This window comes from Lynx canadensis, chromosome C2 (assembly GCF_007474595.2).
Source record: "Lynx canadensis isolate LIC74 chromosome C2, mLynCan4.pri.v2, whole genome shotgun sequence".
Taxonomy (NCBI): Eukaryota; Metazoa; Chordata; class Mammalia; order Carnivora; family Felidae; genus Lynx; species Lynx canadensis.
In genome coordinates this window covers 158,499,149-158,521,427 of record NC_044311.2, presented here as the reverse complement: position 1 = coordinate 158,521,427, position 22,279 = coordinate 158,499,149, and the positions used below count along the sequence as shown (strand labels likewise).

The window sequence follows — 22,279 nt, the reverse complement described above, 5'->3', positions numbered from 1 at the left end:
TAAAATGTGCAAAGAACAAAAATGATGTGAAAATGCGTGCACAGTAGTGTCCACCAAAAAACACAGATCCCACCAGAAGGATGCGGACACTGTTTCTGCCGTGTGCCGGCGTATCTGAGTCATGGGACATGTGCTTCTGTCCTGCTGTTATTTTAGGGTGAAGACTGCTTCGCCCCACCTTCCTGCACACCGTCCCGCTCTACTGAGAGCCTACAGCACATCTTCCCAGGGATCTGCCTCTCGCCCTCTGCTGGGCATCTGGGGGGGTCAGGGGTTGGGTGGGAACCTGGCAGACGGCTCTTTACTTAGCATGCTGCTACAGGGACGTCACCCACCTGTTCTGGGCCAGCATCAGCTGGAGGGCACAGTCCTCCTTCAGGCGGAGCGGAGCAAGCTCCCAGTCCCTCGTCCACGGGAGCCGGACCACCACCCGGCTCCCGGCCACACTGGCTGCACTGCGGAAACTCGTCCCCATGCGAGCCCGAGCTCCAGCTGCCGTAGACGGCCCTGCTGCTCCACCAGGGACCCCTCCAGTTCCAGGATCTGGGCCGCCTGCTGATCCTCAAGTTGCCTCGTCTTGATTTCTCGAAGCTCAAACTTGTTTGTTATTAACTGTTTCTCAGACTCAGCTTGTTCCCTCAGGTCAAGGAGCATCAGCGTCACTTCCTCCTCAGCTTTTCTCTTAGACCCTCACTTGTCACCTTCCATTCCTCCTCTCTTTCTTTGAATTCTTGCTTCATTAGTTGAATCTTCTCCTTAGCTCTCTTCAGCTCCTCCTGGTGATCTTCAACTAAGTTATATCTCACCTACAGACAACACAGTTTCAAGTAAGAAGAAAAGAAAAGAAAAGAAAAGAAAAGAAAAGAAAACAAAACAAAACAAAAAACAAAACAAACAAACAAAGAAGAAAAGAGAAGAAAAAGATTACTGGCAATATGACCCCCAAATGAGCTGTTCTTCGCCTCTGGAGCTGGCAGGCCTGGACAAACCAACAGAAACGAACATATACACACAAGTGTGCAGCAAACAGACAGGGCTGGAGGCCTTCTCTGCGTGCCGAGACCAGCAATAGGCGGGGAGGGGGGGAGCGGGGGGCAGGCATGTCACGGGTCTTAAGTCAAGGGGAAGGCCAACTCCCCGGCCACAGCAGAGCCACCATCAGTAAGGAGACGAAGCCCATGAGAACAGTAACAGCAAAAAGCACGACGAGTTCAAGCCTCTGGTCTTGCTCCATCATATCCCAGCATCTGCAAGGAACTTGAGCAAAGGGATGAGAAGCTAAAATTCATACTTTTAAGAGTATCTTGTGAAAAGGGAGGTGAATCACAAAGCTGAAAGTAGGCAAATGTTTTGATTTTCAAACAAGGAAAGAAAATAGGTCAATAAACTACTGAATGTCATTGAAAAGAAACAAAACTAAAAATGGTATGTAAGACAGACCTCGACTCCTTATTTAAAAATTAAGTTATTGGGGCGCCTGGGTGGCTCAGTTGGTTAAGCGACCAACTTCGGCTCAGGTCATGATCTCGCAGTTTGTGAGTTCAAGCCCCGCGCTGGGCTCTGTGCTGACAGCTCAGAGCCTGGAGCCTAATTCAGATTCTGTGTCTCCCCAACTCTCTACCCCTCCCCTGCTCACGCTCTGTGCCTCTCTGTCTCTCAATAATAAATAAACGTTTATAAAAAAAAAAAAATTAAAAGAAAAATGAAGTTATTAAAGTGGCACCTGGCTGGTTCAGTCAGTCAAACATTCAACTCTTGATCTCGGGGTCATGAGTGCAAGCCCCAAGCTGGGTGCAGAGTTTGCTTTAAAAAAAAAATGAAGTTATTAAAATAAAGTTTAGGGTCACTGCTTCTGGAGATGGCTGAGAAGCTCTAATCAGGGCCAACCCTCCCAGATAACAGCTATAAACACTGGAAAAAATGTAAGAAGCTACCTGAAGACCTGAGAGAGCATCTAAAAGCAAGCAAATTGTGGGGCATTGGGTGGCTCAGTCGATTGTGCGTTCAACTTCGGCTCAGGTCACGATCTCGTGGTCCATGAGTTAGAGCCCCATGTCATGCTCTGTGGAGCTGCTTCAGATTCTGTGTCACCCTCTCTCTCTGCCCCACCCCCGCTCATGCTCTGTCTCTCTCAAAAATAATAAAAACTTTAAGAAAAAATTCAAAGCAAGCATGTGGAGAGGGTTGGACACCCGAAAAAATAATAGCAGTGGGCAATTTACCTGTCCGGGCCAATGCAACAGATAGTCACCATCATCGTACTTGTATTGAAAGAGAAGAGTAGAAACTGAGAGATTGAAAGCCATTAGGACAGAGCCAGAGAAAGAAAGCTGGAAAAAAATCGTGCATAAACCTAGCCCAAATCTGGGCTAACCCCTGATGCAGATGTGTGTGGGCAGACTCCAAGAGCCCGACCAACACAGGAGAGATATACATGAGGTCGAAATCCCAGCCAAGTTTAACTACTGCTAAAAATGGGGAGGAAAAAAAAAACAAACCAATACCTTTAGAGGAACACAACACAGAATCCAGAGTCTCCACAGTGTATTATTCGCAATGTCCAGGATATAATCCAAAATGAGTGATATACAAATAAACAGGAACTATGATCCATGCTAAAAAGAACATATAATCATTAGAGAAGAACCCCAAGATAACACAAATGCGAAATTAGCAGACAAAGGTTTTAGACAGCTATCATAATTACACTTACACACATAAAGAAAAAGACACTCATAATGAATAAAAGAATAGCGAATCACAGTGAAGATAAAAGACACTCTTAAGAACCAAAAAGAAATTCTAGAATTGGAAAGCACAATATCTGAAATTTAAAAATTCACTAGGTGGACTTAAAAGCAGATCAGAGCTAACAAATGATAGTCCGTGAACTGGAAGATTGATAGAATTTAACCAACAGGAAGGAAAAAAGATTAGAAAAAAACAGAACCTCAGAAACTGAAAGATATAACATCCATGGAAATGGAGTTCCAAGAAGGAAAGGAGAGAATGGAGCAGAAATAAAAAACTGAAGAACATGCTCAGCAAAAACTCCTCAAATTAGGAGAAAGACAAAAATACATAGAATTTTCTGTAAGTCACTAACACAGACCACCATTTCAGTAATGTGATCATTAAATAAGAAAAGATAAAGTCTATCTAGTTTAAAGTTTTTTGTTTTTATTTTTTCAGATAACTATGTTTCTTAGGATCCCGGTTTCTTTTTCTCAAATATTCATAATTCATTTTATGCACGGATTTTAAGAATTTCATGAGATGGGGCGCCTGGGTGGCGCAGTCGGTTAAGCGGCCGACTTCAGCCAGGTCACGATCTCGCGGTCCGTGAGTTCGAGCCCCGCGTCAGGCTCTGGGCGGATGGCTCGGAGCCTGGAGCCTGTTTCCGATTCTGTGTCTCCCTCTCTCTCTGCCCCTCCCCCGTTCATGCTCTGTCTCTCTCTGTCCCAAAAATAAATAAACGTTGAAAAAAAATTTAAAAAAAAAAAAAAAAAAAAAAAGAATTTCATGAGAGAGGGGCACCTGGATGGCTGAGTTGGTTAAGCATCCAATTTCGGCTCAGGTCAATGATCTCACAAGTTGGGAATTCAAGCCCCCATCAGTCTCTCTGCTGTCAGTACAGAGCCCACTTCAGATCCTCTGTCATTCTCTCTCTCTGCCCCTCCCCTGCTTGTGCCTGCTCCCTTAAAAATTAAAAAAAAAATTTTAAAAAGAATTTCATGAGAGAAAAAATACCAAAGAAAATCACACCTAAGCACATCATAGTAAAATGACTGAGAATAAAACAGAAAGAGAAAAACCTTTGAAAGAGCTAAAAGAAATGATACATTACATTTAGATAAATATTGATTGAATGATCACTGACTTCTCATGAGAAATAAGGTCAGAAGTAACAACATCTTTAAATCCTGAAAAAAATCCTGTCACCTTGCCTTCTAGATACAGCAAAAATTATCTTCAAGAAAGAAGGTAAAAGAAAACTTATTGAATAGCAGGTCCGCACAATAAGAATGCTTAAAGGAAATGCTTCAGGCTGAAAGGAAGCGCTACCAAATGGAAACTCAGACCTTCGGGAAGAAACAAAGAGCACTGTAAGTGGTAAATGTAAGACTACTTTTCCTCTTAATTTCCTTCAAGTATATATGACTATTCAAAACAAAACTTACATTGTGGAGCTTACCCACACAAACAGACGTAACACCTATAAAAATTACGGCATAAAAAACAAAGAAAACATGATAAATGCACCTGTCCACTCACAGGACTCTCACATTTGATCTGAAATGGTACACTGTTAACCCTGAGAAGATCGTGAGGAAAACGTATGCTCTACTCCCGAAAGCAACCACTAAGCACACAGCAGATACATAAAAATCAATTCTAAGGGGCGCCTGGGTGTCTCAGTCAGTTCAGTCTCTGACTCTTGATCTCAGCTCAGGTCTTGTTTTCCGGGTTGTGCATTAAAGCCCCATGCTGGGCTCTGCTTCCCCCCACTCCCCCCGACCCGCCCCCCCCAATCAATCCTAAAAATATTCAAATAACCCAAAGGCAAGAAAGAAGGAACAAGGGAACAAAAAAGAAAACATAAAGAAAAACAGATGGACCTTGTAGAAAACTAATAGCAAAATGGTAGACATAAGTCAAACCAGATCAATAATGAACCAAAATGTTAACAAACTAACACTCCAATAAAAGTTAAAGAGTTTGTCAGAATGGAGTTTTAAAATATCCAACTATAGGGGCGCCGAGGTGGCTCAGTAGGTTAAGTGTCTGACCCTTCACATTGGCTCAGGTCATGATCTCACTGTTTCTGGGTGTGAGCCCCACATTGGGCCCTGCGCTGATATGTGAGCCTGCTTGGGATTCTCATTCTCATCTCTCTCTCTCTCTCTCTCTCTCTGCCCCTCCCCTGCTCATTCTCTCTCACTCTAAAAAGAAATAAATAGGGGTGCCTGGGTGGCTCAGTCGGTTGAGTGTCCAACTTCGGCTCAGGTCATGATCTCACAGTTTGTGGGTTTGAGCCCCACATCGGGCTCTGTGCTAATAGCTCAGAGCCTGGAGCCTGCTTCAGATTCTGTGTCTCCCTCTCTCTGCCCCTTCCCCCGCTCATGCTCTGTCTCTCTCTATCTCTCAATATGAATAAACGTTAAAAACATTAAATTCAATTTAAAAAAAGAGAAAGAAAATGAAAAGAATAAACTTAAAAAAATAATCTAATTAGACGGCTCAGAGCCTGGAGCCTGCTTCAGATTCTGTGTCTCCCTCTCTCTCTCTGCCTCTTCCCAGCTCGTGCCCTGTCTTACTCTCAGAAATATATAAACATTATAAAATAAAAATAAATATGTTTAACTATATGCTGTGCGTATGTGTATAAATTAAAAAATAAATATGTGGTCTTTGTGCCCAGTTCCTGACACACAGCTGTGAAACCCTTGGAATCCCTGGAAAAAGAGAGTCTCTTGCATGCTAATGAGATAGCAGGTGTCTGGGGATCTCTGGGTGGCTTCAGCATGGGAGCCGGTCCCCGGAAAAATCAAGCATGATTAGAGAGGGCTGGAACTTTCAGCCCCAACCCCTAAACCTCCATAGAGCGAAGAGGGTTGGAGGTGAGAGTTCAATCACCGACGGCCAATGATTTAATCAACCACATTATGTAATGCAGCTTCCATAAACCCCCTAAAGGGTCGGTGGGTGAGTGTGCGGAGGCACTGAACAGTGGCACGACTGGAGAGGGCCCGGCAGCTGCATATCACCCCCACCTTAGCCTATGCCTCTCTTCCATCTGGTTGCTTCAGCTGGCATCCTTCGTAGTAAACTGCTAACAGTAAACTGTCTCCCTGACTTCCAGGAGCCTGAAAGGGGAAGGTGGGTGTGTTTGAGAGTATTCAGACTTTGAAGCCAAGTCAGGCAGAAGTGAGTAGGTAACCTGGGAACCCAATAATTGCAAATGGCTTTGAGGTGGGGTTAGTCTCATGGGACTGAGCCCTTAACCTACGGAGGTCCAACACCAAGTCCAGGTAGTTACTCTCAATAGATGAATAGTAAAAGGGACAGGAAAAAGTACGCCACACAAACAAAATTCAAATGAAGGCTGGGATGACTATACTGATGAAAGAGAAAGTAGACTGCAATACAAACAATGCTACAAAGAATAATACAGAGAACAGAGAAAAACAGACACTTCATTAGGATAAAAAGGTAACTTTTTCAGGAAAACAGAAAAATCACAAATGTGAATGTGTGTAGTAACAGGCCTTTAAATACTTAAAGATTGGCAAAATTAAAGGGGAAAATAGACAATTCTACACCCCTCTCTCAGTAATGGATGTAAGTAGGTAAAATGGTGGTCCAGGAAACATACAAACAACCTAAACATCGGAAGCCATTGAGGGAAGCCCACACAACTTTCCATAAAACTCTATCTTTAGTTCTGTTTTGAGGCAAGTCTTCACCATTGCTTTAGAGAAGAACATATGATCAAATGTGCAGGTAATAACATCGTATGAAATTCAGTTTTGATGGAGAACGAAAATCCAAAAAGACCTCTGCGGGAAAGAACACAGGGGAGAGCATCAGGCCACAAGCGTGAAGTGGAGGGAATACGGCTGTCAGCACACTGTGGAAAAGGCTTAAAAAAGCTCTGATCGCACGGATTCTATTATTCCAATGCAGGGATGAGCCACACCCTGAGCAGCACACACAGCCAAGCCTACTAGGAATCTGGCTGAGGCCGCGCTGGACCGTCTGCCAGCGTGAGCAATGCACGGGGGTCTCCTCACTCACACGGCACACTCTCTGGCTGCACGACCGACAGCAGGAAGAGCGCAGGGGCTCAACAGCACTGGAGACACCAGGGTGCACAGAGCCCGCAGATGGCCATGCCAACCAGCCTGCACCCCACCGCGCCCCGGGTCTCAGGATGCCCAGACAGTCCCTTAACCCCAGAAGCAGGGGGAAGGAGGAACGAGGAGTCAACCCTGGCCTGGCTCCGGGTGGAACCCCATCCTGACAGTGAGGAGGCGCTGAGCAAACACGGCTGCAGGCAGCAGGAGGGACAGAGCCGCGGGACTCATGGGGGCCTCCACACAAGTGTGCCACTGCGGAGGCGGGCTGGATCCACACTTACCCTCTCCAAGTCCTCCTTCAGGCGGATTTCATGCCGCAACCTCTCGTGTAAATTTCTATTTTCTAGTTTTAAGACATCAATTTCTTCCTTGAGCTCCGACTGAAGAAATGAGAGTTTAAGCTTGTGCTCAGCTTCTAAACTCAAGACTCTGGCTGCCACCTCTGTCTCTACCTCCGAGGCTTGTGTCCCTGCGCACACAGGAGAGGCACTCGAGCAAGTTCTGTGAGGGACGGGAAGGCAGGGAGGACAGTCAGGCACGACCCTCGAGGACATCACACGCAGCAAACAAGAAGAACACTCATCTTCCAACACTTCAGACAACACGGACACTCAGACTGTGGCCACCCCCGGGTGAGCCCAGTCGGGAGCTCATGGGCTGTCACAGCACAGCACCCCTGTGCCCCCAGCCCCAGAAAACGAGCCTGCAGCTGCCACCCTGTCCTGAGCACCCACACCCACTCAACATCCACTCCATCCCCTTTAGTTGGGTATCAGGTGATGTTACCCCACAGTGGCGGGGGGGACGTGTAATTCGGGCCATTGGTAGCCCAGGCCCTTTCTGGGCTGTTCAGGTTGGGGACTGTTACCTTCCCGGGTTCAACAATGATCGTGAACAGCGGACACGAAGACACCAGTGTGTGCCCATCATGCCCAGTGACCGTAAGGCACTGTGTGGTGGCCGTGAAGGACGTCTCACACAGGAAGGAGAAACGGTGAGGGGCAGATGCCAAGCACAAGCATAACCCTGTTTTGCTCCCGGGGACATGCTCCTCCTCTCAGCCTGCCTCACCAGCGCCAAGGGAGCCCTTGGCTAAAACAGGTGGTCACGTCAGAGACCCCACACAGGGACCTGACCCCATACCCTCGCATGGGACCCTCTGTCTCGCCTCCTCAGGGCGACAGGGCAGGGTGGCAACAGCGCCCACCCGCAGGGCTGGCACAGCTACAGCAGTGAGCCGGCTGTGCCGCCCGAACTCCTGGAAACCAGGTGTCCGGAGGCCTTACACTAGATCCCACTAAGCAGCCAGGCCCACTAACCGTCCCTCTGCTGCAACCACTGGGAGGATCACAGCTCTCAGTCTACCACTCCTGTCGTGCCACTGTCTGCTGTGACCCTGTGCTGCACCCAGTCAGGTCCTCCTGACACGCCCCAAGCCCGGCCCCTTAACTCTGAGGACACTACCAGGGGAGGACCTGCAGAGTACAGGGTGGGCGTGTCCAGAGAACCCAAACCTTCCCCAGACCGTTCCCTGGGGCCAGACAGCCGCCAGCACAGGCAGCAGGGAAGTACACGCACCTTCATCAGGGCCTTCTGAGAACCCTGTGTGCTGCTCCCCTTCATCACCTGCGGCCCTGCGAGGTCCACCTCCTGCCGGCCTTCCAGGGAAGACTTCAATGCTGCTAGTTGGGCCAGTGGGCTGCTTAACTGTGTGTGCAAATCAGGAAAAAAAATATCACAAAGGAAATGTTACAAGGGACCTCTCTGCTCGTCACCTAATCTCACTGCCTCCCAGGGAACTCGCTGGGATGTGCACGTTCACACCATCCCCCCCATCCCTAGCATCTCACCTCCAGGGGGGCCAGGTGACTCAGGGAGATGGGACCTGAGGACACGGGCACTGTACCACTGACTGGCGAGCCCCTCCTCCCTCCCGGGCTGTGCTCACCGAAGCCAATGCAGAGCCCCAGCTGCAGGGACGCCAAGCAGGCCATTCCTGGGAGCCTGACCAGAACTTTCTGGAGCTGCAGGCAGGACCCTGATGGACCAGACCCCCTCCCAAAGCCAGGGCCTCAGCCTTAACCAAAGGCACCCTGTTCCTCTGTGGGGGCTCCGGGATTTCCCCAGCCTATTTACTCCCGCACCTCTTCCCTCCCAGTCCGTGTCTCCCCCATGTCCCCTTCTGAAGCCAGACACATGCTGCCTGCTTGGGACATTGGACCTGCCCCAAGGGAAGGGTCTCTGGTCGCTGCTGTGAGCACCCTGACAAGAGGCCAACCCAAGCATCCTCTAGAAGGGAGGAGAGAAGGGCTCAGTGCAGGTACTGTTGTTTCCTGTTCCTCCTAAAAATAGTAAATCCATCTTCCTAAGATATCACAGGGGAGTCACATCAATCTACACTTCAAGTTCACAGTAAACTCAAGTTATCTTTAAAACCAAGACTTAAATTCCTACATTGTTATAGGAATGAACCACTGACTGACAGCAAAGAATCCAGTCCAGAAACAGACTTGTGCCCCTGGGACCAACTGTAGGCACACAAAAGGTTGTGTTTTAACAAGTCTGGCCTGAAGGAGTGACTAGCCATTTGGAAAAAGGAAACAAACCCAGAGCCTATTCCTCCTGCTGGCCAACAGCTAAATACCAGGTGGATAAAACTAAAACTAAAAAAGGCTTTAAAAGAATCAGAAGGTGGTGACGGAAATAGTGCGACCCTCTGGGAACTGGAACAAAGAGCCAGAGGCCGAGGAGGATGCACAAGTGCAGACCAGGCCCATGAGCCCCAGTGCGAGAGGGAAGCAGGCAGGGACTCCAAACCACAGGGGAGGGGACAAATGCCTCGAGGGCAAAGGTGTGAACTGAGCATCAGGGAGAGAGAATGGTCAGCTCAACCTTATTAAAAACCAAAGAAACACAAACTAAAAAAGACACCAGCTGTCAATAAGTGAGGAACACACTTGGCAAGGCCCAGGGCAGCAGGAGGGAAGTGGGGCTCCCACACGCTTGACGTGAGTTCAGCCAGGTGCCCTGAGGAGTAGCCTGTCGAAATTTTAAACACACAAACAAGCGAGCGTGCACACACACACTCACACACCACACACATACCTCCCATTCATTTTTATCTTCTCTCCTTCCTGCAACATGGCCACGATGGCAGGAAAAGTTTAACTTACAAGCCTACGAGGAGAAGAAACAGGAAGCGGTAATGAACCAAAGCTGACCAACCTTGAAAGACAGAAATCAGTGCCCGCGACAAGTCTAGGGCCCAGGAGGCAAAGGGGCTGCACGCCCCAGGGTGCAACACCGGGCCAGGAGGCAGGGCATAGGTGACAGGGGACCTGGCCACCTAAGGCAGGACCCCAGGAGCAGCTGTGCCGCCCGTCAGAGCTCCTCGAGACCAATGATGCCCACGCTTCCCATGAAGACACGGCTATGGGTCCCGAACCAACACAGGGAGAAACTAGGTCCTCACAGAAAACCGGATGGACGGAGACAAAGCAGGGACACACGGGAGACACAAGAAACCCTTTAATGCCAATGGTCTTCAGACAGGTGAGAGAGACTCTGGCCCCGTGGCACGGGACACAACAGAGAAAGGAAGCAGAAACCCAGAAATTGAAAATGTAATGCAAATAGGAAATTAACGGAAAAATTTAACAAATATAAGAAAACGGGTGGCTTCATCCACAGGAGCTGCCAAGAGAGCACAGGACACTGAAGAGTGGTGACGAAGAGAACAGCAGCAGACTTCCCGGAGTGCAGGGGACGGGTCTCGGACACAGAGCCCTCCCCGTTCCCAGCACGAAGTGGGGGGACATGCATGAACTACCGTCTCAGAACTCCAGGGAACATATAGGGACCCCGGAGCTGCTGGAGGCACGGGCAGCAACCAAAGGGGGAATCAGCAGGTCGGGCAGTTCTCCACAGCGCTGGGGCCAGAGGACGGAGAACGTTCCAGATGTCACACCAACCAATCACACAGCAGAAGGAAACAAGTTCCAGGGGTTGTCCTCATGTTCCCTCGAGTCTCCACTGAGGGCCCAGGTACTACCAGACACACAGCCACCCCCCACGCAGCATGGACCACCCAACTAGTCCCATGATGGAAGTGCACAGGGGGCCCAGAGGGTGGGACCAGCGCAGTGGACAAGGACAACGGGCCGCAATCCGGCCAGGAGGTGCTGTTGTGCTGGGCACGAGGGGTCTGCTGCAGCAGCCACACCACACCCCGCAGGACACGCGAGGAAGTGGGAGGGAGCCCCCAGGACACGGCGCTCCCGTCCCAGGAATCATCACACGGACACAGAGTTCTAGAAAAGAACACGAGCAATGGGAGACTAGGAGCATCCTGTTACAATAGGCCCAGCACCTCAGAAGGGGACTGCTTGGAAACAGAGACACAGGGGGCGCGTGTGCACAGAGAAAGCACGTGAAGAGGCTGCTGCCCGCAAGCCAAGAAGACAGGCCTCAGAAGAAGAAACCAGCCCTGACCTCCAACTTCCAGCCTCCAGACTGAGATGATCCATTTTCTGCTGTGTGACCACCCGGTCGACGGTATTTGTTCCAGCTGCCTGAGGTGAGCAAGACACACCCTGAATGAGAACAACAAGACCTCACACTGAAGCCACTGCTCACTGGGGCAGAGTGCACCTGCACAAGGCCACCGTGCTCTGGGACGGTGTGCCATCTGCCCAGGTAACAGCCACAAGACCCAGGACTACCGACACCTCAAGGCATCACCATCAAATAAAAAGGAACCTCAGGTGACAGGAAGGCCACACTGGCCACATCTCAAGTGCTCACAACTCAATTGTCCACGGACTGATGAATGGATACAGAAGACACGGTGTGTATATATACACACAACGAAACACCGGTCGGCTATAAAAAAGGAGATCTTGCCATTTGGGACAACATGGATGGACCTTGAGGTCTAATGCTAAGCCAAAATAAGTCAGTCAGAGAAGGACAAATATCGCTTAAAACGGAGCTCACAGACACAGAGAACAGACTGATGGTAGCCAGGGCTGGGAGTGGGGAGATGGGTGAAAGATCAGAACATACGAACTTCCAGTTACAAAATGAACAAGTCCTGGGGAGGTCACGCACGCTTGGGGACTACAGTTACAAATGCGATATTGTGCATTTGAAAGCTGCTAAGAGTGATCTTAAAAGTTCTCATCACAAGAGGAAAGAGACTTTGCAGGCCTGTGTGCTGACAGATGTTAAGTGGGCTCACTGCAGTGATCACTTTCAATCACACAATGTCAACATCTCTACCTTGTGCACCTGAAACTAATGTTACGTGTCCACTTCCCCTCAATTAAGGAAAGAACAGAGATCACCTCAGATTGAAGGCTGGGTCCATCAACGTGCTCTCTCCTTCGTTTTTTCAGACCTCTCTTCTAAAAACGCACTGGATGAATGAGAGAAAAGGTGTTTTGAAATCGCCCGCATGTGCCCTTTCTCCTCCGGAGCTCTGCTCCCTCCCTCACTGCTCCCTCATCAGGAGCCTACTTCCACCTACTTCCCATCAACGACAGGAGCCATGGCTGAGTGAGGCATTTCTGCGTGACTGCACAACCATATGACGGGAGCCACGTGTTGGAGCAGAAGGGACCCGGGGTGCTCAGGCCACACGCTCTGCTCCTAGCCTTAATGCTCCCCTGTTCTGAGGCCCAAACATAAATGCGTTCTAAAATACAAGTCTCCACTGACCTAAATCACAAATAAAACTAGATTTCATTCAGCTCAAGGCTCCCATGTTTCAAAAACACCTTTAAGTGTCGTCCGGGTGGCTCAGTCAGTTAAGCGTCCAACTCTTGATTTCAGCTCAGGTCATGATGTCATGGCTCCTGGGATCTAGCCCACGTAGGGCTCTGCACTGATGGCACGGAGCCTGCTTGGGATTCTTCTCCTTCTGCCCCTCCCCTGCTCGCGTGTGTGCATGCATGCTTGCTCTGGCTCTCTAAACGTTTTTTTAAAAAAGCTTTTAAAAAACAAAACAAACAAAAAAACACCTTTAGGATGAAAATCACTTGTTTTACCTAATGTCCACAGATTCCATAAAAGACTCTTCATTCGCCTCCTGCAGCCGCTGCTGTAACAGAATCAGGTCTTCTTGGTAACTCTTCTCAGCATCCTTTAATTTCTGCTCAAATAAATCCTCAACTGCTCCAGCTCAGACTCGTGCTCAGTTTTCCTCTAGCTGCTGCTGCTGCTGGAAGTCTTGCTTTAGGTGCCCCCAGTCCTTCCACGTGAGGCACGTGGGCCAGGAGCTGGTCGGGTAACTCTTTAATGGGAAGGAATGATGAGATCACCTTCGGATCAAACACGAAGGAAACGTCAGGAGACACTGCAGACCTCAACTCCAGAAAGGGCCCTGGTCCTGGCACCATGAAGGTGAAGCGGAACCCTCCATGGCTTACGCCTTGGGAGGGTTGCCTCATGCAGGAAGGATCCCATTCCCCCACCCCCCCCAAAGCAAAGTGCTTTCTAAGGCTGGTGCTGAAGGCCTCAGAGAGACTGGAAGTGCGAGAGAGGCACTCCGTGTGCGGCTGGGGTCTCTGAGTGTGAAGGGGCCGCACTGTGGGCAGCCTCGAGGAGCTGAGAGCTCCAGCCAACAGCCAGCAAGGAAACAAGACCTCAGCCCTACAACCACAGGGACTCAATTCTGCCAGCCTCAGTGAGCCAGATCAAGGCCCAGCCAACACCTTGATTCCGGCTACAGGTGATCCTGGGCAGAAAACCCAGCCACACCATCTCAGACTTCCAATCTACAGAACATCTGCCGGCTAATAAACGTGTGTGGCTTTAAGCCACTAAGTCTGCCAGAATCTATTAAAAGCAACAGTACAGTGACACACACTGACCTCAAGAGAACTTACCACCACCACTATTTTCAGCAAGAGAATACTGTCAGGTGGCTGGTTACCAAGTAATGATTAATTAGCCTTGAAGTAACGTGGACGTAAACCGATCACTATCTAGAAGTTTCAAAGCAAACATCCCCATAAGGACCCTTGGAGGCCAGGGCGAGGCTCCCCCACAGATCACGTGAGAGCTGAACCGTGCAGGAACTCACACCCGCAGTCCACCTGCAGGAGAGCCGTGAGCCCCACCTGCCGCCACCATCGACAAACAGGATGGTGGGAAAGACAAGGTGCTGGCGGACAGCAGAGGGCAGGGGGCTGCGGGGTGCCAGCAAGGCCTCATCCACCGCACACGTTTCTGGGCCTTCCTTACAACCCTGCAAGGGTGACCACCGGACTGAAAAGGCTTTGTCTAGAGACCAGCAGAAACGCCCGTGTGTCCAGACCTCCCCCTGCCGAAGGTAACGCCAGCCAGCAGGGACTCCTCTTACAGCAGGTCTCACAGTGGGTCTGCTAGGCCCTCAGACCGGGGCGTCACCCTCAGGGCCACAGAAGTCTGACAGCAGTTGCCCCAAGCGAGCTCCCAGGGTTGAGGCGGTGCGCGGCAAGGCACACCTGTACCCCCAAGGGCCCGCCGACAACGCCATTTCTTCGGCACCCAAACACGGATAACAGGCAAATGCCAGCCCCACCATAAGCTTTATGTATCTTACACCTGAGAGGTGCCTCACGTTAACGTGAGGAAAGACGCACGGTTCCGTAGCCGCTACTCAATCAACTTGTTTAAGGATGAAACCAAGCCCCTCAAGTTTTCACCTTAAAACCACACAGATCAATCTTCAAGGAAGTTTACAAGATTGTTCCTTTTGCGCTCGCTATTATTAGGTCCCAGTTTGGAGCTTGAACAACTAAAAACACATAGCTGTAGTGTCTGAGGATCTCAGCTTCCAACATGAAAGTCCTCACCAGTCAGGTCCTGTCTGTCGGGCCTCACGGACTCCAGCTGGGACCACAGGCGCCGAATTTCCTCTTGTGACTGAGCCTTCAGCTCTTCGTAGGATGCTCGGAGGCTCTCTACCTGGAAAAGGAAGCGACAGTGTGAGGCACCGTCCAATGCCAATCCCCAGGAGGTCTGTGCCCAGCACCGGGGGCAACAAAGTGAACTCCTAAAGCTACAGCCAAGCGAAAACCGGCGACAGTGGCACCAGAGAAAAACTACAGCTCATTTTATAACACGACTGTACCTGACTATAGTCTTGCTAGGACGGGAACTTTCTCTGTCGTCCCAACACGCATCCTCTAACTTGTCAGGGAGACCGCCAGTCAGCACCAGCCAGCACTGCCGGCCTCCCAGGGTCCCCCTGCTGTCCGCCCCAGGGGCCCTCCCTCAGCCCTCCTGCGGTACGTTGGGAATTTCTCTGCATTTTTCAGTCAACCTTCCCAGAAAGGGTCTCTGCAGGGGTGAACGGAGCCAGCCCACCCTGCATCCACAGAGCTGAGAGCAGCAACTACCATCTCCGTAAGGGGTTCGTGGTCAGGCCGAAGTGGGGACCAAGTGGGGAGCACGACTGCAGGGCTGAGGGACATGGGACATGGAAGCGCCGGCCTGCGGTGGCCCTGAGGCCCCGCCAGCTGTTTCTCATGTGGGGACAGGACAGAAGGCACCCTTCAGCAAAGGAGAATAACCAGCAGGGAGGTGATGGGGAAAGGCTGCTGGGGCAGGTGTGAAAGCCATTCTCACAACTTCCTTTCTCATCTGAAACACAGGCACAGGCAGAAACAGACTCCACCTCCTGACTTCTTGGACAGAAGCCCTCGGGTACCTGAGGAGGATCTGGCCACGCCTCCCACCGTGGGTATGTGGTGTTCCACAGGGAAAGAGCTCTGAATACAGAAGCAGCAGAGAAGTTCCTCGTTAAGTCTTCTAAGGACTTCCTTGTCTATCTAGAGTTATGGTCGGAGAATGTGGCCTGAGACCCCTAGTGCCTGGAGTGGGGGCCCCAGAGCCCCTGGTACAGAACATGGATTCTACGTGCGTGACACTGGGCAAAACCGTCAAATCAGCCTCACAAACCGTTACCATTACTTTTGTATCTGCTAAGTACTGCGCATCTCTTTACATTCAGTACTTAAGTTTTAGCAAATGACAGAAACGGAAACAAGCCCACCCAAAATCTCCTAAAACCCCCTCCCTTGCTAAGTAGTAGAAACAAGGGCGCCCCTGCCCACCTCCCGCTGCTTTTCCATCTCCTGGTCACGGAGTCTCAGCTCCAGGTCCTCTAAGTGCCGGCAGCGCTCAGACTGCAGGTCTTCGCGCAGCTTCCTCATGTCTGTGTCATGCTGAGCCTCCAGAGTCCTCAGCGCAACTGGGGAGAGGACACCGCACTCAGGGTGTGGCGTTCTCAACAGCACAGGAGCACAGCCACCCCAGCCCTCCGTCCCTCCAGACCCCACTGTCCGCAGGGGTGCAGGAGGGTCAGGGAGGATGAGGGAGGGTCAGAGAGGATGAGGGAGGGTCAGAGAGGATGAGGGAGGGCCAGGGAGGATGAGGGAGGGTCAGGGAGGGTCAAGGAGGATGAGGGAGGGTCAGAGAGGATGAGGGAGGGCCAGGGAGGATGAGGGAGGGTCAGGGAGGGTCAAGGAGGATGAGGGAGGGTCAGAGATGAGAGGGTCAGGGAGGATGAGGGAGGGTCAGGGAGCATCAGGGGGGTGCGTGGCAGCCCAGGCAGGCACCAGCTCCTCTCCAGCAGCAGCACCAGGTGACCGGGATAAAAGGTAAACAATCACAGTATTAGTTTTCTCAGGGCAATTTAACAATGGAACAAGGACAAACATCTCCGAAATAAAGTTTCAGGAGAGGTTAGGGAGAAGTCTGGAGAAGTCTGTGGTCAATGAAGAGAGCCTCCAAGGCTGAGCCCAAGCAGCCCAGCTGGCCCCACCTGTCACGCCTGTCACCACCACCGCGGGTGACTCTGGCGCCAGCAGGCAGGGCGCTCTGCCCTGTTCAAGGCTGTCACAGCGCGTGACTTCTGTTCTACATTCCATGGGAGCATTCAGTCCCCTCTTCAAACTTGCTCGTTTTAAGTAGAAACTCACTTTCAGCCTGATTTTTGGCTTGAAAAATCTTCTCCAATTCAGCTTTCTGTTCCGCCAATTCTTTCTTAAACTGGTCTTGTAAATTCTCCAACTCCAATCGATGCTTTGCAGACAATTCTCTGCGTAGGTTTTCCAGGCATAAACCTCTCGGATTCCCAGTCTTGCTTCAGGGTCTAACCCAAATAAGGAAAGAAGATGACTATGGGCCAACAGTTGATGATCTGTGGCAAAAAATTCAAATTACATTCGAAAACCAGGTGTGGGCAGTCGCCGCGCCCAGATAGAACTATCAGCACAGGAACCTGGATGGTCCCCCCTTAAAGGGACAGGCACAGAGACAGCAAGGATCGCCTGCCTAGAAACAAAGCAGGGGCGGAGGTTACACTCGACGATTCACGCACTGTCCCCCACGAAAGACCCAGGGTGCTACATCACCTGACCTCTTCTGGGGGCTGGCTCTGTCCCAAATGCCCCAAGAAATGAGTCCTCACTGTCCAGCTTAGACAGGTGGGGAGCTGGGGCACAAACCTTCAACCTGGGACAAGCCTCCACCAACAGCCTGAGCAGAACAGACAGGACATAAACACCCACATGCCCCATGTCACACATGTCCCCTACCGTCACCAACGTCCCTCACATCCTCCAACCTCACCAGCCACTTCCTCTGCCGTCACCGACATCGAAGGCCCTTCTACACATGTAGCCTTGAAAAAGGCCCCATCATCAGAATCAAAAGCTCCAGTGAGAGACTCCCGTGACACCCTAAAACAGAACTCTTTCCCCCGGGGAGGACAACCGCAGGACAAGCTGGTATAGTCAGCACGGCACTCAGGGCCCACTGCTGCCCAGCCTCGCTGCACTCCGTGCACCCCACCTCCGCCCCTTCCGCCTGCACCCTGCCCCCCAACAGAGCACCCAGAACCTGCATGCTTCACACACACGTTAGACTCAGTTGTCACAGTGTGCCTCCCTGCAGGGAACATCTGTCAGTCCTAAAGCAGAGCGAAGGCCAGGCCATAGGGGCCGCTTGGGAACCAGACTTGGGGGTGCAAGAGCTTCATACTACAGAACAAGTACACACAAAACTCCCAATAAGCTGTGCCGACAAACTCAAACTGTACAAGTAGAAGAATGCTTTGGCTCTAACTCAAAAAGCAATGCATTCTCAACCAGCACATTCAATTAAAGCTCTGACTGGATTTTGTCTGAATCAGGTGAGGGGCTTTCCTGGGGGGAGCCCGGAGGTGAGGTGGGGGCAAGCCACCGGGATAGAGGACAAAAGGGAAACTCTGCAGACACAGAGTGACATTTCTAACGACGTCTACCTCGATCATCCGCACGTTTTTCTCCATTTCTGACTGTAACTTCTCCTTCAGCTCAGCTGCAAGAAAAACAGAAAAGCAGATCAGATCGAAGATCCCCCCAGTCTGCTCACTCAGGAGGTGAGAGGGCTGCTCCCCAGGAAGGCTCACCGACACTAACAGGACAACAGGGTACATGTCTGTGGGGGAGTAAGAACTCGATGTATGGTTTAATTAACAAATGATACTCATGCCTACATCCGGACAGAGCCTTCCAGCCAGACCGCCAGCCCGACACAAGCTGGCTCTGGGGCCGCAGGGGCTCACCCTCTGGTCTGTCTGCCCACCCCGGGCCCCCACACACCTAGGCCTGTCATTCAGGCTCCCCCGTGCCAGACTCCAGGCAAGGTACTGGCAGACAGACAGGTAAAGACCTTCTGGGACCCAGCAGGTCCCAAGCCGAGAGGGAAGAAGCACAAGAAAAGGTACCAGTGCTGAGGGTGCGGGGGAGGGAAAAGGCGGGACCTGCGGGCATGGCACGGCATAGACTGGGAGGTGCACACACACCTGGATGTGTGGGCCCTGGAAAGAGACGCAGGAACGAGCCAAGGTGGAGCCGGTGCCAGTCAACGGTGCACGAGCAAGGTGAGGGTGGTCTGAGCAAGCCCAGAACTCAAGCGAAGAGCCAGACACTGCCTCTGAGGGAAGGTCACGGGGGCCCGGCCCATGGCAGAGCCTCACGGAGCAGAGGATAAGTGTGGGCCCTCTGTGGTCTTGTTACCAGAGGTGAGCACAGAGTAAATGGCTCAGAAAGAGACCTAAGCCAAAGCGTGTTTTGTGCTTTTAAAAAATGAGGAAATTGGGTGCCTGGGGGCTGGCAGTTAAGCGTCTGACTCTTGGTTTCATGATCCCATGGTTCATGGGTTAAAACCCCGAGTCAGGCTCTGCACTGGCATGGAGCCTGCCTGGGATTCTCTCTCCCTCTCTCTCTGCACCCACCCCACTCATGTGTGCCCGTTCTCTCAAAATAAATAAACTTAAATTAAAAATGAGCAAAAACAGGAAGACATCAAACTACTTATTTATGTTTCCTTGAACCCACATGAGGAAACAGGACAGTAACCCTGGAACCTGAGAAGACGGGCTCCCTCTTGGAGGTGGGGGTTGGGGCGCAGAGAAGAGGAAGACTTTCAACACATCCAGGGCCACGCACACCGCTTTCGTTTTTCAAATGAAAAACTCAACAAATAGGCAGATAAGCAGGGAAACGGGGTGACTGCTCATGGGCAAGAGTTTATTTCTGGGGGATCAATTTGTAACCTTAGATTGTGGGGATGTGTGCGCGACTCTGAGATGCACACCCTGAATGGTAGAATTGTATGGTGTGTGAATTATAGCACGATCAAGCTGTTAAAAAACTGATGCTTATATTTATTTAATCATTATTAAAAGCACCAACGTGTTATAGTCAGATTTAAACAATTAAAACTACGTATCCTGCTAAAACTTATCAGTTATTTACATCTACTGACCGAATTTTAAAAAAACTTGAAATTTGTAAAAAACGTCCTCTTATCATATACCAATTGGAAATAAGGCGGTATTTATATATAAGTGGCATATCTATATACGTGAGTAAAAGTTTTTTATCTTTAAAAAATGAAAACAAAACTGATGTTTACAAAAAGTAGTGATTGACAAAAAGTGTACAAAGAAACATTAAAACGTACAAGTATGCCTCAGACGTAAACAAAGAGATCAGACTAGGCCAGAGAATCACCAAATGAAAAGGTGCCTAAGCTGTCCACCAGGAGCGACATGGCCCCGCTGGGCACAGAGTGCGCAGCCTGGGGGACACGTCCAGAAGCCCCCGAGTCAGTCGACAAAGCTCAGCCACAGACACAGTCCCATGAGAGGTGGACACGGACACTTCCGGCACACGAGCAGGTCACCTCCAACAGCGTGGCTTCCAAACCTGCCACAGCCCACGGGAGAAGCGGATGCAAGGTGAGGGGACAACAGGGTCCCCGCAGAGCAGGATGCACGCGGCCCCACCCAGGAGTGGACGGCGGCCAGCGCGCCCCGTACTCCGCACGTCAACACTACTCCCGGGAGACACTCTTACGGGGTCACCCACATCCCCCCCACCCGAAGCAGACGCGTGGCGGTGAAGCCCCCCACACCTGCCCACCCGTACCGGTCTCGCGGCTGTACCGCAGCGCCGCCGCCTCCTGCTCCCTCGCGTGCTGCTCCCGCACAAGCCCCAGCTCCTGCTGCTGTCTGCTCCGCAGCAGGGCCAGCTCCTGGGCGTGCCGGCCGTTGAGCATGGCCCGCAGCTCCGTCAGCGCCGTCTCCTTCTCCTTCTGGAGGTTGGCCTGCGTCAGCTCCAGCTGCGCCGTGTGCATGTTGCTGAGACTCAGGCGCAACGCCTCCAGCTCCAGGGAGGGCACCGGCTGCAGAGAGAGAGGGGTTTCTGGGCTGCAGGTGGAATCTGGTACACGGCTCACGCGCGCCCGCGAGGACGCCGCAGCGGCACCCCACCGCCACGTGCTGCTTGCACCTGCTCCCCGAGAGCTCACACTCAAGGGACGGCACACCAGCTCGGCCCCCACGGGACCTCAGTTGTCCCGGCCGCCCTCAGGCAGCCCTGGCACCGCCCAGCAGCTCCCCAACCGCCTAAAACCACCCACCCGATACTATCCGGAAGCCCCTCCGGCCCACGTGTCCTCTCCCTCCACCTAACCCACAGCCCTGCGGTGGTGTCCTCCTTGAGCTCCCAGGCCACAAAGGGTGGCCCCCAAGCTCCTTCCAGGCAGACTCCCCAGCCCACAGGCCTGTCCTGCTGGCCGGAGACAGGTGAGCAGCCGTTCCAGAGACTGCAAGCCCCTCGTCAGAAACATGGGAATGACAACCAGAATATGGACAGTGGGAAGCTCTGGACAGTCACTGACAATGAGGGCAAAACGTGAGGCCAAAGAGTGCCCAGAAGCGGCCAAGTTAACGACACCAACAGGAACCCCAGGTCCAGACCAGAGACAGAGTGAGCTCTGTACTTCGCTGCTCTGGAAGGTGGGCACACTTCTGTGCCTGGCTAAGATGTGCAGAATCTGTTTCTCCTTCCGCTGCCTTGGGGGAAAGTGGAGGAAGGCCAGGGTTCCAGGTTATTCCCAATTAACACAAACAACAGAAAAACACTTAGAACGAGGCACTTAAGGACACCCAGAAGCACATAGAAAGAAAATGAATAAAGGAGAGCAACAACAGAAATCATGGCAAGAGAACACATCTCCAAGAGACCGGCAGGGACGTCCCGCAGGACAGCAAGGCCACAGTGAGCGACAGGGATGCACACGGCCCTCCCTCCCCACGAGCATGTCCACAGCACCCCGTGCTCCCTGTAGGTGGCAGGCACCAGGGGAGTCAGATGTGCCTTCAGGATGGCCTTGCTCATGGCGGTGGCACTGCCTGAGTTTAATGAGTGGGAGCACGGCTGATGGGGAAACATCCGGCTGTGCGGTGAGCAGCGCCTGGCCAGACACACTGCCACCTGCGTGTCCACCTGTCCTTCCGATGGCCCACACAAAACGAGGCTGCCACACACATCTGTCCACTTTGTGACAAACCTCTCCTTCCTGCAACCCTCCCAGATCCCAAAACCCACGAGTGTAAGACACAGGGTGCGTGTGCAGGGACCAGCCATGCCCGAGCACCTGGATGGGGGCCCAAGCATCCCGGGTCACCTGGGTCTGCAGCTGGACCTGCCACATCTCCACCGGTTGCTGTGTGCCAACCTCATCCTCCGGTCTTCTCATCCGTTCTGCAATTTCTAGTATACATTCTTGTTCACGTTCCTGAAGAAGGAAAGCGAAGGATGTGACCCAGAGAACTCACACAAGAAAACAGTCACTAGGAACAATTACGACATCCCAGAGAGAACAGAGAACATGTGTGCACAAAAACTGGCCCAGGAGTGTTCACTGGTCACAATCACCAGAAGGAGGAAGCAACCCACGTGTCCCCTGACAGGTGAATACAGAAACGAGGTGTGGCAAAGCCATTCAAAGGGGTTCCAGTCAGCCATAAAATATGACCTACAGCACGTGCTATGACACTGATAACCTCAAGCTACACTCGTGCAAGATGCCAGACA

At 51.6% G+C, this 22,279-nt stretch overlaps 1 protein-coding gene across 1 annotated transcript in view; it reads right to left on the bottom strand.

The window, feature by feature from the left end:
• The window catches only part of PCNT (pericentrin), a 135,212-nt gene that overhangs the window by 85,983 nt on the left and 26,950 nt on the right, over positions 1–22,279 (bottom strand). Inside the window, 15 exon segments of the mRNA XM_032594600.1 lie at positions 336–430; positions 432–473; positions 475–683; positions 686–806; positions 7,142–7,361; positions 12,908–13,019; positions 13,022–13,085; positions 13,088–13,152; positions 14,699–14,810; positions 15,962–16,098; positions 16,829–16,971; positions 16,973–17,001; positions 18,154–18,209; positions 20,327–20,582; positions 21,870–21,980. Coding sequence (XP_032450491.1) covers positions 336–430; positions 432–473; positions 475–683; positions 686–806; positions 7,142–7,361; positions 12,908–13,019; positions 13,022–13,085; positions 13,088–13,152; positions 14,699–14,810; positions 15,962–16,098; positions 16,829–16,971; positions 16,973–17,001; positions 18,154–18,209; positions 20,327–20,582; positions 21,870–21,980 — 1,772 coding nt within the window.